Source organism: Balaenoptera musculus, chromosome 11 (assembly GCF_009873245.2).
Source record: "Balaenoptera musculus isolate JJ_BM4_2016_0621 chromosome 11, mBalMus1.pri.v3, whole genome shotgun sequence".
NCBI classification, from domain to species: Eukaryota; Metazoa; Chordata; class Mammalia; order Artiodactyla; family Balaenopteridae; genus Balaenoptera; species Balaenoptera musculus.
Genome location: NC_045795.1, coordinates 51,369,265 through 51,391,801, shown reverse-complemented (window position 1 = coordinate 51,391,801; position 22,537 = coordinate 51,369,265). Strand labels below are relative to the sequence as shown.

At 42.5% G+C, this 22,537-nt stretch overlaps 1 protein-coding gene across 2 annotated transcripts in view; it reads left to right on the top strand.

Annotated features, from left to right (window-relative positions):
- OSBPL10 (oxysterol binding protein like 10) overlaps positions 1–22,537 on the top strand; it is a 371,839-nt gene that overhangs the window by 297,619 nt on the left and 51,683 nt on the right. For both annotated transcript variants that reach the window (XM_036868355.1, XM_036868353.1), the window contains exon 6: positions 7,597–7,751. In XM_036868355.1, coding sequence (XP_036724250.1) covers positions 7,597–7,751 — 155 coding nt within the window. The remainder of the gene's footprint in view (positions 1–7,596; positions 7,752–22,537) is intronic.

Genomic DNA, 22,537 nt, shown 5'->3' with positions numbered 1-22,537 from the left:
TCAGTCCAAACAACCAACAGGGAGGGGACCCACCCCACCCATCAGCAGACAAGCAGATTAAAGTTTTACTGAGCTCTGCCCACCAGAGCAACAGCCAGCTCTACCCACCACCAGTCCCTCTCATCAGGAAACTTGCACAAGCCTCTTAGATAGCCTCATCCACCAGAGGGCAGACAGCAGAAGCAAGAAGAACTACAATCCTGCAGCCTGTGGAACAAAAACCACATTCACAGAAAGATAGACAAGATGAAAAGGCAGAAGGCTATGTACCAGATGAAGGAACAAGATAAAACCCCAGAAAAACAACTAAATGAAGTGGAGATAGGCAACCTTCCAGAAAAAGAATTCAGAATAATGATAGTGAAGATGATCCAGGACCTCGGAAAAAGAATGGAGGCAAAGATCGAGAAGATGCAAGAAATGTTTCACAAAGACCTAGAAGAATTAAAGAACAAACAAACAGAGATGAACAATACAATAACTGAAATGAAAAATACACTAGAAGGAATCAATAGCAGAATAACTGAGGCAGAAGAACAGATAAGTGACCTGGAAGACAGAATGGTGGAATTCACTGCCACGGAACAGAATAAAGAAAAAAGAATTGAAAAGAAATGAAGACAGCCTAAGAGACATCTGCGACAACATTAAACACAACAACATTCACATTATAGGGGTCCCAGAAGGAGAAGAGAGAGAGAAAGGACCTGAGAAAATATTTGAAGAGATTACAGTCGAAAACTTCCCTAACATGGGAAAGAAAATAGCCACCAAAGTACAGGAAGTGCAGAGAATCCCGTACAGGATAAACCCAAGGAGAAACACACCGAGACACATAGTATAATAAAATTGGCAAAAATTAAAGACAAAGAAAAATTATTGAAAGCAGCAAGAGAAAATACTTAAAGTGATGAAAGGGAAGAACTTACAACCAAGATTACTCTACCCAGCAAGGATCTCATTCAGATTCGATGGAGAAATCAAAAGCGTTACAGACAAGCAAAAGCTAAGAGAATTCAGCACCACCAAACCAGCTCTACAACAAATGCTAAAGGAACTTCTCTAAGTGGGAAACACAAGAGAAGAAAAGGACCTACAAAAACAACCCCGAACAATTAAGAAAATGGTAATAGGAACATACATATCGATAATTACCTTAAACGTGAATGGGTTAAATGCTCCAACCAAAAGACACAGGCTTGTTGAGTGGATACAAAAACAAGACCCATATATATGCTGTCTACAAGAGACCCACTTCAGACCTAGGGATACATGCAGACTGAAAGTGAGGGGATGGAGAAAGATATTCCATGCAAATGGAAATCAAAAGAAAGCTGGAATAGCAATACTCATAGCAGATAAAATAGACTTTAAAATAAAGAATGTTACAAGAGACAAGGAAGGACACTACATAATGATCAAGGGATCAATCCAAGAAGAAGATATAACAATTATAAATATATATGCACCCAACTTAGGAGCACCTCAATACATAAGGCAACTGCTAACAGCTGTAAAAGAGGAAATCGGCAGTAACACAATCATAGTAGGGGACTTTAACACCTTATTTACACCAATGGACAGATCATCCAAACAGAAAATTAATAAGAAAACACAAGCTTTAAATGACACAATAGACCAGATAGATTTAATTGATATTTATAGGACATTCCATCCAAAAACAGCAGATTACACTTTCTTCTCAAGTGCGCACGGAACATTTTCCAGGATAGCTCACATCTCGGGTCACAAATCAAGCCTCAGTAAATTTAAGAAAATTGAAATCATATCAAGCATCTTTTCTGACCACAACGCTCGCTATGAGATTAGAAATCAATAACAAGGAAAAAAACGTAAAAAACACAAACACATGGAGGCTAAATAATACGTTACTAAATAACCAAGAGATCACTGAAGAAATCAAAGAGGAAATCAAAAAATACCTAGAGACAAATGACAATGAGAACACGACCATCCAAAACCTATGGGATGCAGCAAAAGCAGTTCTAAGAGGGAAGTTTATAGCTATACAAGCCTACCTCAAAAACAAGAAAAATCTCAAATAAACAATCTAACCTTACACCTAAAGGAACTAGAGAAAGAAGAACAAACAAAACGCAAAGTTAGCAGAAGGAAAGAAATCATAAAGACCAGAGCAGAAATAAATGAAATAGAAACAATAAAACAATAGCAAAGATCAATAAAACTAAAAGCTGGTTCTTTGAGGAGGTAAACAAAATTGATAAACCATTAGCCAGACTCATCAAGAAAAAGAGGGAGAGGACTCAAATCAATAAAATTAGAAATGAAAAAGGAGAAGTTACAGTGGACACCGCAGAAATACAAAGCATCATAAGGGACTACTACAAGCAACTATATGCCAATAAAATGGACAACCTGGAAGAAATGGACAAATTCTTAGAAAGGTATAACCTTCCAAGCCTGAACCAGGAAGCAACAGAAAAAATGAACAGAGCAATCACAAGTAATGAAATTGAAACTGTGATTAAAAATTTTCCAACAAACCAAGTCCAGGACCAGATGGCTTCATAGGTGAATTCTATCAAACATTTAGAGAAGAGCTAACACCCATCCTTCTCAAACTCTTCCAAAAAACTGTAGAAGAGGGGACACTCCCAAACTCATTCTATGAGGCCACCATCACCCTGATACCAAAACCAGACAAAGATACTACAAAAAAAGAATATTACAGACCAATATCACTCATGAATATAGATGCAAAAATCCTCAACAAAATACTAGCAAACAGAATCCAACAACACATTAAAAGGATCATACACCATGATCAAGTGGGATTTATCCCAGGGATGCAAGGATTCTTCAATATACACAAATCAATCAATGTGATACACCATATTAACAACTTGAAGAAGAAAAACCATATGATCATCTCAATAGATGCAGAAAAAGCTTTTGATAAAATTCAACACCCATTTATGATAAAGACTCTCCAGAAAGTGGGCATAGAGGGAACCTACCTCAACATAATAAAGGCCATATAGGAGAAACCCACAGCAAACATCATTCTCAATGGTGAAAAACTGAAAGCATTTCCTCTAAGATCAGGAACAAGTCAAGGATGTCCACTCTCCCCACTATTATTCAACATAGTTTTGGAAGTCCCAGCCACAGCAATCAGAGAAGAAAAAGAAATAAAAGGAATACAAACTGGAAAAGAAGAGGTAAAACTGTCACTGTTTGCAGATGACATGATACAGATGACATCTGATAGGCAGATGACATAGAGAATCCTAAAGATGCCACCAGAAAACTACTAGAGCTAATCAATGAATTTGGTAAAGTTGCAGGATACAAAATAAATGCACAGAAATCTCTTGCATTCCTGTACACTAATGATGAAAAATCTGAAAGAGAAATTAAGAAAACACTCCCATTTACCATTGCAACAAAAAGAATAAAATACCTAGGAATAAACCTAGCTAGGGAGACAAAAGACCTGTATGCAGAAAACTATAAGACACTGATGAAAGAAACTAAAGATGATACCAACAGGTGGAGAGATATACCATGTTCTTGGATTGGAAGAATCAACATTGTGAAAATGACTATACTACCCAAAGCAATCTACAGATTCAATGCAATCCCTATCAAATTACCAATGGCATTTTTTACAGAACTAGAACAAAAAATCTTAAAATTTGTATGGAGACACAAAAGACCCCGAATAGCCAAAGCAGTCTTGAGGGAAAAAAATGGAGCTGGAGGAATCAGACTCCCTGACTTCAGACTGTACTACAAAGCTACAGTGATCAAGACAATATGGTACTGGCACAAAAACAGAAATATAGATCGGTGGAACAAGGTAGAAAGCCCAGAGATAAACCCACGCACCTATGATCAACTAGTCTATGACAAAGGAGGCAAGGATATACAATGGAGAAAAGACAGTCTCTTCAATAAGTGGTGCTGGGAAAACTGGACAGCTACATGTAAAATAATGAAATTAGAACACTCCCTAACACCATACACAAAAATGAACTCAAAATGGATTCGAGACCTAAATGTAAGACTGGACACTACAAAACTCTTAGAGGAAAACATAGGAAGAACACTCTTTGACATAAATCACAGCAAGATCTTTTTTGATCCACCTCCTAGAGTAATGGAAATAAAAACAAAAATAAATGGGACCTCATGAAACTTAAAAACTTTTGCACAGCAAAGGAAACCATAAACAGGACGAAAAGACAGCCCTCAAAATGGGAGAAAATATTTGCAAACGAATCAACAAAGGATTAATCTCCAAAATATATAAACAGCTCATGCAGCTCAATATTAAAAAAACAAACAACCCAATTCAAAAATGGGCAGAAGACCTAAATAGATATTTCTCCAAAGAAGACATATAGATGGCCAAGAAGCACATGAGAAGCTGCTCAACATCACTAATTATTAGAGAAATGCAAATCAAAAGTACAATGAGGTATCACCTCACACCAGTTAGAATGGGCATCATCAGAAAATCTACAAATAACAAATGCTGGAGAGGGTGTGGAGAAAAGGGAACCCTCTTGCACTGTTGGTGGGAATGTAGATTGATACAGCCACTATGGAGAACGGTATGGAGGTTCCTTAAAAAACTAAAAATAGGGCTTCCCTGATGGCACAGTGGTTAAGAATCAGCCTGCCAGGGACTTCCCTGGTGGCGCAGTGGTTGGGGGTCTGCCTGCTAATGCAGGGAACACGGGTTCGAGCCCTGGTCTGGGAAGATCCCACATGCCGCGGAGCAACTAAGCCCATGTGCCATAGCTGCTGAGCCTGTGCTCTAGAGCCCAGGAGCCACAGCTACTGAAGCCCATGCACCTAGAACCTGTGCTCTGCAGCAAGAGAAAGCCCGTGCACAACAATGAAGACCCAATGCAGCCAAAAATAAAAAAAAAAAAAAAAAAAAAAAGAATCAGCCTGCCAATGCAGGAGACACGGGTTTGAGCCTGGTCCGGAAAGATCCCACATGCCGCTGGAGCAACTAAGCCCGTGCGCCACAACTACTGAGCCTGCGCTCTAGAGCCCACAAGCCACAACTACTGAGCCCACGCGCCACAACTACTGAAGCCTGCGCGCCTAGAGCGCGTGCTCCGCAACAAAAGAAGCCACCTCAATGAGAAGCCTTCGCACCACAATGAGGAGTAGCCCCCGCTCGCCACAACTAGAGAATGCCCGTGCGCAGCAAGGAAGACCCGCCATAGCAAATACATACATACATACATACATACATATATACATAAATAAATAAAATTTATAAAAAAAAAAAGACAAAGTGAAAAAAAAACTAAAAATAGAATTACCATATGACCCAGCAATCCCACTACTGGGCATATACCCAGAGAAAACCATAAATCAGAAAGATACATGCACCCCAATGTTCATTGCAGCACTACTTACAATAGCCAGGCCATGGAAGCAGCCTAAATGCCCATCGACAGACAAATGGATAAAGAAGATGTGGTACATATATACAATAGAATATTACTCAGCCATAGAAAGGAATGAAATTGGGTCATTTGTAGAGACGTGGATGGATCTAGAGACTGTCATACAGAGTGAAATAAGTCAGAAAGAGAAAAACAAATATCGTATATTAACGCATATATGTGTAACCTAGAAAAATGGTACAGATGAACCGGTTTGCAGGGCAGAAATAGAGACACAGATGTAGAAAACAAACGTATGGACACCAAGGGGGGAAAGCAGCGGGGCGTGGAGGTGGTGGTGTGATGAATTGGGAGATTGGGATTGACATATATACACTGATGTGTATAAAATGGATGACTAATAAGAACCTGCTGTATAAAAAACTAAAATTCAAAAATTCAAAAAAAAAATTTGGCGTCCTAACCATTTTTAAGTATACAACTCAGTAGTGTTAAATTCATTCATATTATTGTACAACCAATCTCCAGAACCCTTTTCATCTTGCAAAACTGAACCTCTATACCCATTAAATAACTCTTCCCCCCACCCCCTTTGCCCCACTTTGTCCCCAGCCCTTCTCCACCATGGACATACACGCTTTTTGAAACATACACTCTTCTTGAAATTGACCATCTCTGAAAGTCTTAATGGTCATCCATTCATTCAGCACAGATTTAAGGAGCTCACACTCCTTGCCAGACCCTGTTCCAGGTCCTGGGGATACAGCAGTGAGCAAGGGCAGTATTGTCCCTGTTTTTAAGGAGCTAATGTTCTAGGGAGAAGAGGAAGGCAGGCAATAAACGAATGAACAGGGTGAGTTCAGAGAGTGCTAAGAGCCGTAAGACAGTAAACCAACAGCTGGGACACGGGGTGCCTCTGGGGTGCTGCTTTGGCCAGCGAAGTCCCCCTGGGCCTCTTTGAGCGCGTGATGGTTGAGCCGACCCCTGGATTTACTCAGGAGATCTCCTCCCCCAGGTAGAGGAACTAGAGGATGGCAATCTGAGCGGGGAAACAGCACACACAAAGGCTCTCGTCCCTTGGAAGAATGGGGAAAAAAAAAACAAACAAACAGCCTCGCTTGAGCATCGTGAGCAGCCGGGAGAGAATGAGGAGATGCCAGGCAGCATCTGAGGTGCTGAAGGGCGGCTGAGTTCTAGTTCACGTGAGGTTGTCTGCACTTGAGCCCACCTTTCCTTCATCACTCACTCCTGCGCTCAGGCTGAGAACAGAAGCTCCAGATTCAGCTGAGTTTGAGGCCTATTCTTTTTCTAACGGCAGAATTGCTACAGGGTAAAGAAATCTACCTCTGATCACTCCTGTCCCCCTTAGCAAGCTTATATACAACTATTCTGTAATAACCCATGACTCTTGGAAAGATCAGTATTAGAGTTAGAAAGGTTTTTTTTTTTGTTCCCAAGGGTTGAGGGAAAATTTTAAAAATGCTTTATAAGGAATTCCCTGGTGGTCCAGTGGTTAGGACTCTGCATGTTCACTGCTAAGGGCCCGGGTTCGATCCCTGGTTGGGAAACAGATCCCAAAAGCCGTGTGGCATGGCCAAACAAAAAAAAAAGAAAAAAGCTTTATTAACAGCAATACGGTAGCTAGAATGGCATGACTGCATCCATCCTCCATGCCCATGTCCGTCCATGATGTGGCTTCCTGACTTCTGCCACCCGAATGGACTTCGGCCACATGTAATGACCAATCACACGTGGTGTGATCACACTGCAGGCGTCTTTTCTCAGCTGTGGTCATCATGTCAATGGGCATTCAGACTGCATTTCGAGCAGCCCATACCTGATACAATTTGACTTTTGTTTTTTATTGTAAATATTTATAAGTATTTTTGAAAAGTTAAAAAAAAATAAGAAAAACACCCTCAAGGAGATACGGCACATGCGAATTGTTTCTGTCCGAGGACAGGGAGAGACACAGCCTATGGTCATTACGCAGAAACTCGTTTATAAATAGGTGACCTGAATCTACACTTAAATCCACTGAATCAACTTAAATCCACTATGGTCCACTTAAAATGGGACCCACTTCAAGTCGGGTTTCTTCAACAGCATGGTATGGCTATTTCTTGAGCTCTAAATGTTGGATTTGGAAAATACTTGGCATCATTCTAGGTCTTTATTTCAGAAAGCATCCTGGGATGGCACGGGCCTAAGTCACACTCCACAGAGCAGCTGAAAAATGGGACACTTGGCTCTTTGCCATCGGCCAGCGCCAGCATAACCTGGGCCGTTTTACCCAACTCCGTGGAGGATGAACAAACCTGCCCGCCAGAGCCAGAGGTAAGCTCGCCAGCCTCTCTTCGCACCTTTCATGGCTTGTGTCAGCGCTTGTTCAGAAGTAGAGTAATTATGTTTGTAACTTGCTCATCGCTGGGTTTTAAGAGGAGACAAGTTATAAAATGGAAGAATCGCCCAGGGAGACAAAATCAGCTCCGTGCACGCCTGGCGCTCCTGTTCTTGTGCCTGGCAGCTGCCGTGGGCGAACTGTGAACCAACTGATGGGGAATCTCCTATTTTCATTGAAATGGGAGTCGTTTTCACGTCACGTGGGAGAAACTCCAGCACACCCACTAATGTGACGCCTCTTGACATGATGGGAGCGCTTACAATATATTCTGTCGCTCCCCTGAATATTGGCTTCTTTGTGTGGTTGTGCTAATAACATGAGCTCCTTCCTCCCATGCTCGATCCCCGCATGCTACACAACCGGGCCAGCCCAGGGGCAGTGGCCGGGACTCTTCTAGGTGTTGCACTAGCCCAGGTCCAGGAAAGAGCAGCCCTGCAGACCTTCGGGGCTAGCCAGGCCCCCACAGGCTCCCTGGACCCAGTCATCTGCCCGCCCAATCTCCGTGACTAACTGCGCCTCTAAGTGGCAGCTGGAGGGAAGCCAAACACAGCCTGCATTTTGTCAGTTTCCCCGGGTGTCATGAGTGGATTTCTGTTTTTTCTCTTTCTTTGGATGCATGTGTCCTGTTGACATGATCTCGTGAACCGGGCTGGGACCTACTTTAACCATGTGTTAGAGGTGGTTCTTCATTTGAATTGAAATCACTTTAGCCTGAAAATTGTGGAGGAAAATCTATTTTGTAAGATTGCAAGCCCCAAGGCAGCTTCTTCAATCAAATGGTCTTGGTTATCCATTGAAATTTTTCTCCAAGCTTCACGTGATTCTATTCTCCGAGGGCCACTTGAGGGCTCAGGTCTTCCAGAGGCAGGATCGGCCTGCCTGCAAGTATTTCATCAGTATCTGTAAGGTGACTTTGCAGGGTATGAAACGATAGGGGATGTGAGATTTTGAAAGGTATTTGCCTCTGCCTGTACACCGAGTTTCAGGGTGAAACACTTGCAGCTGACGTGTGGGTGCCTCGCAAGGTAAGTTGGCAACTAAGAAGATGTCGGAGCTTGCTGTCAGGTAGCTCTTTTGAGAGCCTCGGGTTGGGGTCACGTTTGAGGAGGTCGTGCCTTAGCTGCTAAGGGGTTGAGAATTCCAGTCACCTCCATTGTGTTGGAAAAGAACCTTTGGGAGTTCACACCATAATACGCATACCTAAATGTTGCTCTAGAAAGAAATGAAAAGAGAAGTTCTTAGATCTTTAGAAATAACTGTTTAGATCCTCATCCCCAGCAACATCACGGGGAAACCCTAACAGAGGCTGTCACCTAATAAGCTTTTTTTAAAAAAAAATGATTATTTATTTACTTAAGTGTAGTTGATTTATAATGTTGTGTTACGTTGTACTGTACAGCAAAGTGATTTAGTTACACATATATATAATTATTAAATATTCTTTCCAATTATGGTTTATCACAGGATATTGAATATAGTTCCCTGTGCTCTACAGTAGGACCTTGTTGTTTATCCATTCTATAGATAATAGTTTGCATCTGCTAACCCCAACCTCCCACTCCATCCCTCCCCTAACCGCCCCCCCACTTGGCAAGTACAAGTCTGTTCTCTATGCCTGTGAGTCTGTTTCTGTTTCATAGATAGGTTCATTTGTGTCATATTCTAGATTCCATATATGTCATATCATGTGTTTGTCTTTCTCTTTCTGATTTGCTTCACTTAGTATGATAGTCTCTAGTTGCATCCATTTGCTGCAAATGGCATTATTTCGTTCCTTTTTATGGCTGAGTAGTATTCCATTGTATATATGTACCACATCTTCTTTATCCATTCATCTGTTGATGGACATTTAGGTTGCTTCCATGTCTTGGCTATTGTGAATAGTGGGGCTATGAACATAGGGGTGCATGTATTTTTTTGAATTAGAGTTGTGTCTGGATATATGCCCAGGATTGGGATTGCTGGTTCCTATGGTAGCTCTAATTTTAGTTTTCTGAGGACCCTCCTTACTATTCCCAATAGTGGCTGCCCCGATTTACATTTCCACCAACAGTGTAGGAGGGTTCCCTTTTCTCCGTGCTCTCTCCAGCATTTATTGTTTATAGTTTTTCATGATGGCCATTCTGACTGGTGTGAGGTGATACCTCATTGTAGTTTTGATTTGCGTTTCTCTAATAATTAGTGATGTTGAGCATCTTTTCTATTGGCCGTCTGTATGTCTTTGGAGAAATGTCTACTTAGTAACCTAATAAGCTTATTATTAGGGCTGCTGATCTTCCCTATTCTGAGTCCTTCCTAGTGTACGTTCTGCTTTTCCTGTGGGTGCTTCTTCTAACCCTGAAGTTTGAGAGGTCTGTTCTTTTTACGTAAAGTTATTGCCCACTTTGCTTTGCCAGTCAATAGCATTGGCAGAAGATAGTATATCATTGTCCATACGAAATAACTAGCTCCCAAGTTCAACTTTTAAAAAATACTTTGAAGGAGAAGAACTAGGGAAAGCTTTTAAGTTAGGAACAATCATTAATTTCTGATTGTCGTTTTTGCTCTTATTCCTTTTGTCAGAGTGATAGGAGATATTCTCTGATACTCCCTTACAGCAGTGAGAGGCTTATGGGGTGTGATGTGGGTGTGAATGTTTTCTGAGAAGGAAGGATTAGAGCTCTTTTGCAAAGACGTCCTTCATTTTTTCCAGTGACAACTCTGGTAGGTGATTCTCACAACCCAAACAGCTAGTGTTGGTTGGACACTATTTTTATTTTAGGCCATTGTGCTTTGTCACTTTTTTTTTTTTTTGTCATAACAATTGAAGAAGCTAGCCATAGCCACCCAATAGTTTTCTTGTTAGAAAAAGGAAAATGTTTCCATTGCCTCCCTTTTGTACAATTTGGAGAAATAACCCAAGAAGGAATGAAGTGAAATTCCTTATGAGAAGGTTTCTTATCCCTTTTGATGTAGAGAATGTAGTTACTATGTGAATGATCATTGGGAGACTAGGAATTGTAGTTACTGTGGTACTTTAGCCAAATATTTTCTTCTGGCTTATTGTTTTGATCATATTAGGTCTTTAGGAGCATAAATTAGGGTATAAAAGGTACCGTACTCCAATGCATATGTATTTTTTAATGCCATCCAGCAATTAACTCAATCCAATTCCCATCAGACATAGACTGGCTATCCTACAATTCAACTCAATTCTGATACTGTCCACCTGGAAGGAGCGTCAGATCTCACAGGTGAAAGGCTCAGTCCTGCAAGACTGAGCGCCCCATCAACTTCAGACGCCAGTCACAGATCTAGGTTGTCACCTGTGCTTCTGACCAGCCGGCTGTGAATTGGAGGTTCCCATGTCCTCTTCCTCAGGCTTGATTAATTCGCTAGGGTGGCTCACAGAACTCAGAGAAACATCTACCAGTTTGTTACAGAAGGATGTAATTCAGGAACAGAAGGAAAAGATGCATACAGCAAGCTCTGTGGGAAGGAACTCGGAGCTTCCGTGCCCTCCTGCCCTCTCCGAGTGCACCACTCTCCCCACCAACCGTGAAGCTCTCTGAACCCTGTTCTTTAGGGTTTTTAAGGAGGCTTCATTACATAGGCATGATTGATTAAATTTTTGGCCACTGGTGATTTACCCTCCAGGCCCTCTCCCCTCCCCGGAGGTCAGGGGTAGGACTGAAAGCTCCAACCCTCTCATCAAAGGGTTGGCTCCACCTGCAGCCATTTCCCATCCTTAGGGGCTTTGCAAAGGTCACTCGTTAACATAATAAAAGACACTTTAAAGCTTTCATCTCTTTGGAAATTCCAAGGGTTTTAGGAACTCTGTGCTGGAAATAGGGACAAAAAAGCAAATATATATTTCTTACCATAAATCACAATGTTACACTCCCCTCCGCTGGTTCTGGCTTACCATAAAACAACTTACAGATATCTGGAAAATGAATGCATTTTCAAGCTTAGTCTGTTTCATTCTCAACAGAATAGAACTCAGAAGAGCAGCGTGTATTTACTATGTGAGTTACGAGAGACTTGTGGTTGGCTCTGTTATCAAATGCAGTGATCTCAAAATTTTATTCGGCTGGGGCTGGGACCCACTAAATGTGAAACTGAAATATTCTTCCATAATGAAGTGAGTTAGGATCTTGGTGTCCCCGTTAGGAGAACAGTATTTCAACTCTCTCAACACGGTTTGAAATTTAAGTTTAGACAGAAAAGGGTTTTGGTGGTGCTTTCTTTGTCGAAGAGTGCCTTGTTTTAGGACAGGAGGAACGATGACTGGGGAGATGAAGTACTGGGCCTGGCGCTCTTGACCTCCATCCACCCTCCGGATTGGAAACCCACCAACACAAGTCCACGTCGCAGGCTTTCTCACAGGGAGGTTTCTAAATGCACGACAGTTTCCTCAGTGCATTTGTGTGAGAGTTGGAAGCTGAGACGGGGACCAGGTTGCTTCTGCTGGTGCTGCTGGCGGACAGGGTCAAGGGGATGTGAGTATTTAGACTCAGGTGCAGTGGCCAGACGCGTTGTTCTGGGGCCTCAGTCCCCCTGCGTTGGCAGGAGAGGCTGTTGTGGCCGCAGCGGCGGCAGCAACCCGACACTTGGATCAAGGACACCTGCACTGGTGTGTCCTTGCATGAAAAAGTCTAAGGGGGCCTTCTGTTCTGCCAGACCAGTGATGCTCTAAGCACCTAATTCCCATATCAAATCCCTTCCTGATTGAAATACCTGGAGTGGTTTCCGTTCTGGCCCTGGATCCTGACTGGTTGGGCTGTTGGCATAGGGAAGCAGGGGGTGGCATGGGGACAGTCCTCAATGGCAGCTCACATGTCACCATGTTTACCCACCTTTCTGGAGGCTGTTTCTGAGAGACAGAAACCCTGATTTGTCGTAAAAGTCAGGTTTATTGAGGTAAATTCATAAATAATGAAATTCACCCCTTTAAAATGCAATTTTATCGCTTCCGAACTTTGATCTGTTACAACAGTTGCATCGCTTTCCAAGATTCCCTTGTGTTCCTTTGTGTTTAACTCCTCCCCTAGCCCCTGGCAAGCGCTCATCTGTTTTCTGTCCACGTAGTTTTGTCTTTTCCAGAATGCCATATAAATGGAATCATGCAGTGTGTACTCGTGAGCCTGGCTTTCTTTGTTTAGCATGATGTATGTTGTGTTAATCGTTGGAGGCAGTTATTAGGTGCCCGGACACTGACCCCTGGCCTGGAGGGGGAAGATAGAGAGTCAGTCCTGTTAATCCCTCTCCACTGGGGACCTTCAGCAGGGGGTCTTGAAGCCATGTCTCAGGAGTACACCGTCAGCTCCTATCAACCCCTGGGTTGACTGTTTCATTAGAAAACTTTGCCTGGTGAATTGTCTGCATCACAGTGGCAGTAATGCCATCAAGAGACCACATGACCTACACTCCCCAAATCTAGCAGGTTCAGAAGGACTTCTCATGATGTCCCTAAGTACTAAGGACTCGATCAGCATATAAATTAGCCAGTGGGCTTTGGTTAGAAAACTGCAGAATTTAATTTTCAAGCAAGTGTGTCAAAATCCCCACTTCCCCAAGGGAGGGCATTGTTTTACAAATAAGGGAAAGAGACAGATATAGATTTAGCTGAATTTTGCCTCAAGAAGAACTTTCATGCTCTTGGTTGAATTGTCATCTTTAGCACTGAACTGTTGAACCACTTAACCACATATAAAGCTGTTAGTTTTGAAATCCTCTGACATTCAAGTTGAAGCCTGACCAGGGTAATCTCAACCCATTTTGATCCTTTTTATTCTTCATCTCCACAATACACCAATGTATAGGTAGATGTTGACTGAGCATTAAATGTAAGGCATGGGATGGTGATAGAGTTTTTCAAGATAAGGTAATATGCTGTTTTGATCCTTTGGATAATTCTTTTAACACACATTTTCAACCTTACTGATTTGTTCAAAACATTTGACACGTATTTGTTGTCAGCTGTTTGACCATGGAGTGGGTCAGCTAACACATCCTTATAATGGTTGAAAATCAATTTAGTGAATTCTGTGATAGCTCCACAAAGTTAATGGTTGCTACGTAGGAAATGTTGTCAATCACATTTGGACTTTGTAACAAGTAAGGTCGTGGGTGATATGATTAGCCCCTTTCTACCCCACTCCCCATCCTGTCATTAGAGAGTTTGATTGCCTCTTCTTCCCAGATCCTGTAGGACAGATGTTTTTTCTCTTTGAGCCATGGCCTTTGAGTCACTACATCTTAGAATAGTCTTTAAGGGTCCAATGGCCACTCCCCAAACTGGAGTGACTGACTGACTTGCCAAGAGTCACAGAACTGGTCAGTGGTAAAGGCAGGATGGACGTCTAGACTTCCTTTCTCCCCAGCCAGTGCCCTTCTGTATATACCACACCATCTCCTGTGTCCAGGAGGATTCTTTCAGCTGCAAATAACAGAGAACCCAACAGTTAGAAGCTCAAGCAATAACTGCATTTAATTTTCTCACACAGTAAGACTTCTGCCAGTGAGTGGCCGTGGGTTTGTTGCAGCCACTCCTGATGGCCTCGAAGATACAGGCTCCTGGAGAATGGTATGCAGTTCCTGAAAAAAATTAAAACTAGGACTACCATATGATCCAGCAGTTCCACTTGTGTGTATTTATCCAAAAGAACTGAAATAAGGTTCTTGAGATATTTGCACCCCAGTGTTCATTGCAGCTTTGTTCCTAATAGCCAAGAGGTGGAAACAACCTAAATGGATGAATGAATGAAGAAAATATGGTATATGGATGATATGGTGGGTTGTTATTCAGCCTTAAAAAAAGAATGAACCTTTAGAAACATTATAATAAGTGAAATAAGCAGTCATAGAAAGACAAATACTGCATGATTCCACTTATAGAAGTATCTAAAGTTGTCAAACTGATAGAAACAGGAAGTAGAATGGTGGTGGCCGGGGCAGTGGGGAGGGGGATGGGGAGTTGCTATCCAGTGAGTGGAGAGTTTCAGTTGTGCAAGACGAAGGGTTCTGGCGGTCTGCCGTGCAACCATGTGCGTGTAGCTAACACTACTGTACTGTGCACTTCCACATTTGTTAAGAGGGTAGATCTCATGTGCTTTTTATCACACAAAAAATTGACTACTTCTCTCTTAAAAAAAAAAAATGGAAAACCGGTTTCTTCCATTCTTCTTGCTGTTGGCTTTTCATCCCCATGCTTGTCATGGTGGCAGCATGCCAGCTACAGTCCCAAGCATCACCTGCTCACAACATTCTTTTAGAACGTGGGACGAGATGAGAGCTCTTCCCAAGATGCTCTGTGTGGGAAGGGAGGTCCCCGGCACACGTTTCTTGTTATCTCATAACCAGAACTAGATCCCCCCCAAGACCCAGCAACTGGGTTTCCATGACTGCCTTAGAGTTACCAGAGTCACCCTCCATGGCTGTGGAGGAGGGTGCTAAATCACAGGGATCTCGAGTCCTAGGGGGACCCACATTGGGTCCCCATTAGCCTTGGGGAGTAACAGAGAGTGTGGCTGGACCCCCATACCTGCCCCAAGCAGGTTTTCTTCCTGCAGTGCTCATCTTCAGTTTCCATAAGACTTTTCTAGTGGGGAGGGATAAATTGGGAGATTGAGATTGACACATACACACTACTATATCTAAAATAGGTAACTATTAAGGACCTACTGTATAGCACAGGGAACTCTACCCAATACTCTGTAAAGACCTATGTGGGAAAAGAATCTAAAAAAGAGTAGGTACGTGTACATGTATAACTGATTCACTTTGCTGTACAGCAGAAAGTAGCACAACATTGTAAATCAGCTATACTCCAATAAAAATTTAAAAAAATTACAGATTCCCAGATCCCAACCCAGGAAAAAAAAAGACTTTTCTAGCCCGACTGTTTCATCTCATAGGCCAAATTTTTTGAGGGTAGACCTCTCTCTGATCCCTCATTGAAGACTCCAAAATATTTAGGAAAGCACCGTGGGCATAGTAGACATTCTGTAAATATGTGATGAATGAATGAATGTGAATGATGAAGTCCATCGGTACTGTTCATAGCCTGAGGGCATCCTTCTCCCTGTCCTCATCTCTGTCCCTCGCTCTTTCCTAGGGGTAAGTCTAACCTGTTGAGTGGCAGGTGAGTTATGTATGCTGCTGTGACAAGTGATTCATTGATGGCCGGTGTCCTGGACCTCCCTAGTCAGAAGGCTTTCTTACTAATTAGTCCATTTCTGGACATTGGCCTCGACCTATCCAACAGGTACTAGATGATGGTGGTGATGTGTGGAACTCTTATTATAACCTTTTCAGAAGATCCACAGAGGGCATTCCATTTAGGTTCTGACATTATGGAATGGGGAGTGGCTTTTAATCATCTGGGGTTTTTCTTCTCCTCTTCTGCCTGTTGGTTTGGAGAGAAAACAGTCCATCCACTGTGCAAATGTAGAAGAGACACCTCTTGGCTACCAGACCCTTGAGACTTAGAAATCAGAAGGATCCAGGTTGTTGCTTTTGCTTGAAAATAGACTGCTCTCTCATAAGTTTGCTCTGTGTTCCCAGTATAGTAAGATAGTAATTATTCATCTTCTCAGTTATTTGTTCATTCATCAGACATTCATTGAGCTACTATGTGATGGACATGGAATGGAGAACTCCTTAGTTTAGCAGATTTTCATAGCTCAGTACTATGAGATGAATCATACACCCACCTCCCTGCAAATTCATATGTTGAAGCCCTAACCCCTAATAGGACTGTATCTGAAAGTTAGCGTCTTTAGGAGGCAATTAAGGTTAAATGAGGTCTTAAGGGTGGGGCCCTAATCCAATAAGACTGTAGCCTTGGAAGGAAGAGGGAGAGAGATCTCTCTCTCACTTTTCACCCTGTGAGGACACAGCAGAAGGCAGCCGTCTGCAAACCAGGAAGAGAGCTCTCACCAGAACCCAGCCATGCTAGCCCCCTGATCCAGGACTTCCAGCTTCTAGAACTGTGAGGAAATAAACTCCTGTTGTTTAAACCACCCAGTCTATGGTATTTTGTTAGCCTGAACTAAGATACTCAGTTTATTAACTCTGTGCATTTTTCACAATAGTTATTTTTTTATACCTTGAGATTAGAAGCAGGAGAAATGGTTTTTAGCCAAGTGATGTTTCCAGGTTAATTTGCCAGCACCATGGAGGTGCTGGTGGTCTGTGGCTGCAGGCCGTGGTAGTTAAGATGACCGTCTGTGAGATGCATGGCATTCGGAGATATATTTCTGCAGTGTTCTCATAGGCTGTGATTGCTGAGAATAATCACTCCTCCCATGGCTGAGAGCTCCTGTCTGTCAAAAAGAGCGTTTTTCTGCCCTCTTCTTTTCTTAACAAATCGACAGCAAACATAACCATCACACACAAACCTAAGCTCTGTGTGCATTTTTCAAGGGCTTCTTGAACTTGGTTTCTGGCCACATTAATGAGCTCTCCGAGGCACAACAGTGTCATTTCCTGTGCAGCTTTGGGGGATTCATTTCAATTTTTGCTACTTTTTCAACGACTTGTTCCTCCCTTCATTCCTTTTCCTTTTTTCTTGTATCCCTTTTTGTGGGTGATAATAAAGTTTTGTTTTCTTGGCTGGTGTTGCTTTTATAAGAGCGAGGTGGAGTATAGTCAAAGGTCCCCAATCACACCTGCTCAGGGGCCAGTAGGGTGTGTCTGGGGCTTCCAGTGGGTTCAACCCTAGAACAAGCCAGTCTTCGGGGAGCCTTGGGGGTGGTCACCGTGTTGCCTCCCTTTCCTCCCTTACCCCCAGGCCACTGTGGCTTTGTGACATAAACACCCACCAGAGTGTTGGGGACACAGCCATCTTGGATTTGCCAATTGTGAGCTGGAGCCATGTGAAAAAAATCAGCACCAGGTGGTATAATCTCTTCTATCCTGACGCAGTCCCCAAAGGATTAAGCGCTTTGAAACTGGTGAATGAAGAGGGCTTAAAGCACTGCAGTGTTTAGTATGGGTTTTTGCTTCCCCCCCACCCCCTCTCCTCCTCCTCCTCTTCTGTTTGCCCTCCTATCAGTCCTGTGGCCATAGAGGGAGAAAGTCAGATCTGAAGCAGAGGCGAAGAGTTGAAGAGATTGTAGCCATGTGGTAGGATAATTTTTAGTGTCCTGGTGTTTGGGGTATTTATTCTCTTCCTACCACTGTGGCCCCAAATTTCACAACTCTGTCTGCTTTCCGCCTAGCCCGCCTTGCCCCATGAGATGCTACCAGTAGAAACGAGCTCTTCACCATCTGCCCGGCTTACATTTTTATTTGCCCACGACGAATAACTCTTCTCGAGGTGATTTATATGCTGTCTCAGTTGCCGTTCACTTTCCAGAGATGTGAAGTCGATGCTCGGAGATTTATGATCTTGGGGAAAGAATGTTATGGAAGAAAAGAGGAAAATCTTTTCTCACATATACTTCGGGCTCTGTCTGAATTAATCAATGAGTTCTTGGATCCCTTTTGCAATGTGGATTGAGTTTTGTAGGTGGATTATGGGGCTGTGCGGTGCAGGGGCTGCCTCTGTGCTATATTATAATTGTAAATTTAAAATTTTTTGGAAATGGTGATAGATGAGCAGCTCAGCAGAATGGAGATGGTATGTGTGTATGTGAATGAAATTGTCTAAGTTCTGGTAAAGATTTTACCCCCTCTGGATATAGGACTCAAACAGCCGCCCCTCTGATACTTGAACTTACTTTACCAGCAGCTGTTTGGCTGTGCGTCCTGTCCCCAGTCACCCCAGCACCAAAGCTCTCCTTGCCCCTGCAGATATTAGAGCAGCAGGGGCCAAGCAGGTGGGCTTTGTGAGGTGACAGGTGCAAGTCAAGTGTCATGTGACACCCTGTCACCACCATCTTCTTTCTCCTCTGAGGACAACTCATAGCCATAGCTTCCTCAAAACCCCGGGCCCCTTTTCCCTGCCATTCACCATCTGCAGCCAGCTAATGAGACATCGGACTGTCCTATGTCATTTTTGGCTCTCTTTATTAGCTACAGTAATCCCAGCAAATGACCTCATCACAAATAAGTATAAGAAGATGGGCAGAAATACAGCCATTTGGAGGAAAAGGAAACTGTAACTTTTTTGGAAATGAAATTAAACCTAGCTGAGAACAGTATATCAATCCTTAAAGCCATGGAAATGTCCTTCAGATTGCTCCAAATCTCTCTTCACATTTTCCTTGATCTCATCAGAATTGCTTTCCTTGAAAAAGAATAAGGAATGTGTAGAACTTGATTGTTTTATAGTTAAAGTAATACTGCAAGAGCATCAGATCTTCCTACAGCAAATGTATAGTATTTAATCCACATTCTGAGTTTGAAAGAGCTTTGTGGGTTACTCTGGAAATGGACCTACACCATGAATGACATTCTTCTTTGGAAAATGTGTTTCAGATTCCGAATATCTTCTTTTCAGTGGCTTGTGTACTAAAATGCAGGGCCAGTTTGTAGTTCTGTCTTAAAAAAAAAACATGTAATTTGGGGAGAAAACAACTCCTTTGGGGAGTGTGAGGTTTTCTTATAGTGACTGAAACCAATTTCCTGCACTGAAGTGAGAAAAGAAATGCAAGCAAGAGAAAGGGACTATTTTTATGTTTACATGCCTTTTAATTTCATTATGATGCATTTTTAGAGCTAAAAACCTTATTTAGAATGGGATCTTATATAGAAATTCCCAGAATGAGAAAACACCTGTCCGTTTTAGATGCTGCTCTGTGAGATCAGTGGTTCTTCACTAGGTGAGTAGAAAAGTGGGGACAGATGTCATTAACAGTTCCTTCCTGAGCCTTAACAGAAGGCCTTTATAAGCATCAGAGTGCCCACCTCACAGAAGCAAGCTTTTTGTTTATATTTTTTTAGAACACAGATTCCTTAAAGAAGCAATCGGTAGAACATAAGATACAAAACAATAACAAAAACAATGAGAGATCCTCTTTTAGGTGGTTTGGCTCTTGAGATGAGTAAAGTGTTTCAAAGCTACAGGGGTATTTTGGAGAGGTGAGGTTAAATGATTGCATTTCTAGATCATGGGAATGAAGCTGATATTCTCTTTCTTCTCTTGGATATTCTGGTCTAGAGTAGATGTCAGTTTAAGCTGTCCCTCGATGCGGGGGTTAGCGTGATGTCTCTAGGGTTCCAGCTGTGGAGGTTCACAGAGTCGGTTGGAGCCCAGCTCTTGGACTTACTGTCTATGAGAACATGGGCATGTGAATTATCAGTGGTAATGATCGTAGTAATTTCCTGATGGAAATGTGATGAGAACTAGATGAGACGGTGTATTGTCAGTGTTCATCTCGGTGCCTGGCACATAGTAGGTACTCAGTAGTCAGAGTCTTATTCAAATTGTCTTTGACCTGCCTCTCTTACCCCAGTTTGTAGATAGGAAGTTGGTTGAGGAAGCCCTGTGAGCATTTGCTGTTAAGCTCTTCTGGGTTCCTTATGCGAGTCTTCCAAAAGAGTATTCTGGGTCTAAATGATGACAAATGTATATATTTTTACGGTGGGGCCTGATTCACAAAGGGCTTCCATTAATAACTTACTCGAACTTGGCTTCTCCAGGTATAGCTGATTTAAGCATTATCAAGCAGTTTTGTTGCAAGGTACATGTCTTGCCTGGCTTCTCTCTGAGGAAGTCCTAAAATCACCCAGCCAGCTGGCAGGGTGGGCCCAATTCAGTGGGCATCTCTAAGGCAGGCTGCCCAGGTGGGCTGATTTTCACAGCACACCCCACCTTTGCCCACCAGAGGAAGTCTGGAGTGTAGAGACATAAAGGAAATATTAGGTAGGTTGTATTAGTTTCCTATCGTTGCTGTAACAAATGGCCACAAACTTAGCCTAAAAGACACAAATTTATCCTCTTACAGTTCTGTAGATTAGAAGTGTTAACGCAGGTCTCGGTGGGCTAAAATCCAGGTGTCAGCAGAACGGCATTCCTTCCTGGAGGCTCTGGGGTGAATCCATTTCCTTGGCTTCTTTCCAGCTTCTGGAGACTGCCTGCATTCCTCGGCTTGTGGCCCCTTCCTCCATCTTCAGGGCTAGGAACCTTGCATCTCTTTGACTCTGCTTCCATAGTCCTGTCTCCCTGTGATTTCTCTCTTCTGCCTTCCTCTTCCACTTTTAAGGATCCTTGTGGTTACATTGGGCCCACCCAGATGATCTAGGGCAGCCTCCCTACTTTAAGCAGACTAGCACCCTTAATTCCCCATTGCCAGATAGCCTAACCCAGTCACAATCCTGGGGATTAGGACTGGACATCTTCGGGCTCTTATTCAGCCTACACAGCCGGTGAGTTGGTTGGCAATCACAAATACATTAGATAAACCATGAAAATAAAACTGGGATGGACCTCCGACTTGAAATAGAGCCAGTGGTTACATTGCTCCCTTGGAGGGAAGCAGTCAGCTCAGCTGGATGCGTTATCGGGAGGAAAGTAACTGGCTTTGCTTTTTGTACATAGTGAAACTTTGCCAGACTGACTTTTCCCAGCCTGCCTCTGCTCCTCGCCCCTCCATCCCCTCTGCTGCTCCCAAGAGCCTCATAATTAAGCCAGACGTGACCCATGAGGTCATCTTTGACAGTTCACACAGTTCAGATCTTGGCACTGGGAGGAGGAGGACTTGAAAAATTATGGCAACATAATTGTCGCATAAACACAGCATAGGACTTGTAGGAAGTCAGAAGTAAAAGTCCACTCTTTCTTCCTTCCAACACACCTCCTACAAGGAGCTACTGTATCTCTTCTGGGGAATCTGTTTGCATAGCAAACATATATACTTTAAACAGTTTTTACAACGGTGGAATCACACTATAGATAATGTGGCTCTTTAATTTTTAATTTACAATAGACTTTAGGTATATTGTTTGCACTCCTTTTAACAGCCACAAAGCATTCCACTCTGGGTGTATCATAATTCATGGAATCAGGTACCGTAATTTATTTAACCAGACTCCATGAGAGACTTTTAGATAGTCCAGTTTTCTTTTACAGGTAGTGCTCGGCATATATTTGGCACACTAATGTACATATGTCTTATATAGGGAAACTGTCTAGCAGTGGAATTTAAGTGGAATTCAGCCAACATATGTGGGAATTTAAAATTTTGCCAAGTATTACCAAATTGCCCTCCAAGATTGAGCCAAATTTATACTCTCAGCAATGTGTGAGGGCTGCTGTTTCCTGTTCTTTTGCCATTAGGAATGAATATCAAGGTCCTATTTTCTTACCAGTGCTTTTTAAGAAGAAAAATGGTATCTTGTTTAATTTCTATTTTTATGATTATGAATGAAGTTGAGAATACGCTTCACATATTTATTAGCTCTTTGTATTTCTCTTGTTTTCAATGTCTTGTTCACAGCCTTTGCACATCTTCCCATTCAGTTGGTCTTTCTAAATAATGTTTTATAAGAATTCTTTTTACATTAAGCCAATTAGTCCTTCATAGTATGAGGAAAATATTTTGTCCACTTCTTGGGTGTACTTTGAGAGGTAAGACGTGATGACCACAATCATGGTTACGGTCGCCACTGTAAAATCTTTCCCCATGAAGGAGCCCTTCGCTTGAATTGGTTTGAGTCAGATTCCCCTTACTTACATCCTTTCAAATGAATTTTGTGTGTTGCTGTCTAGGGCTGCCCACTGAGATGAGCCACAGTGTTGCTGTGTTTGCGGTGGCTGTTTTATAGGGAGGTATCACACTGTGGGAACGTA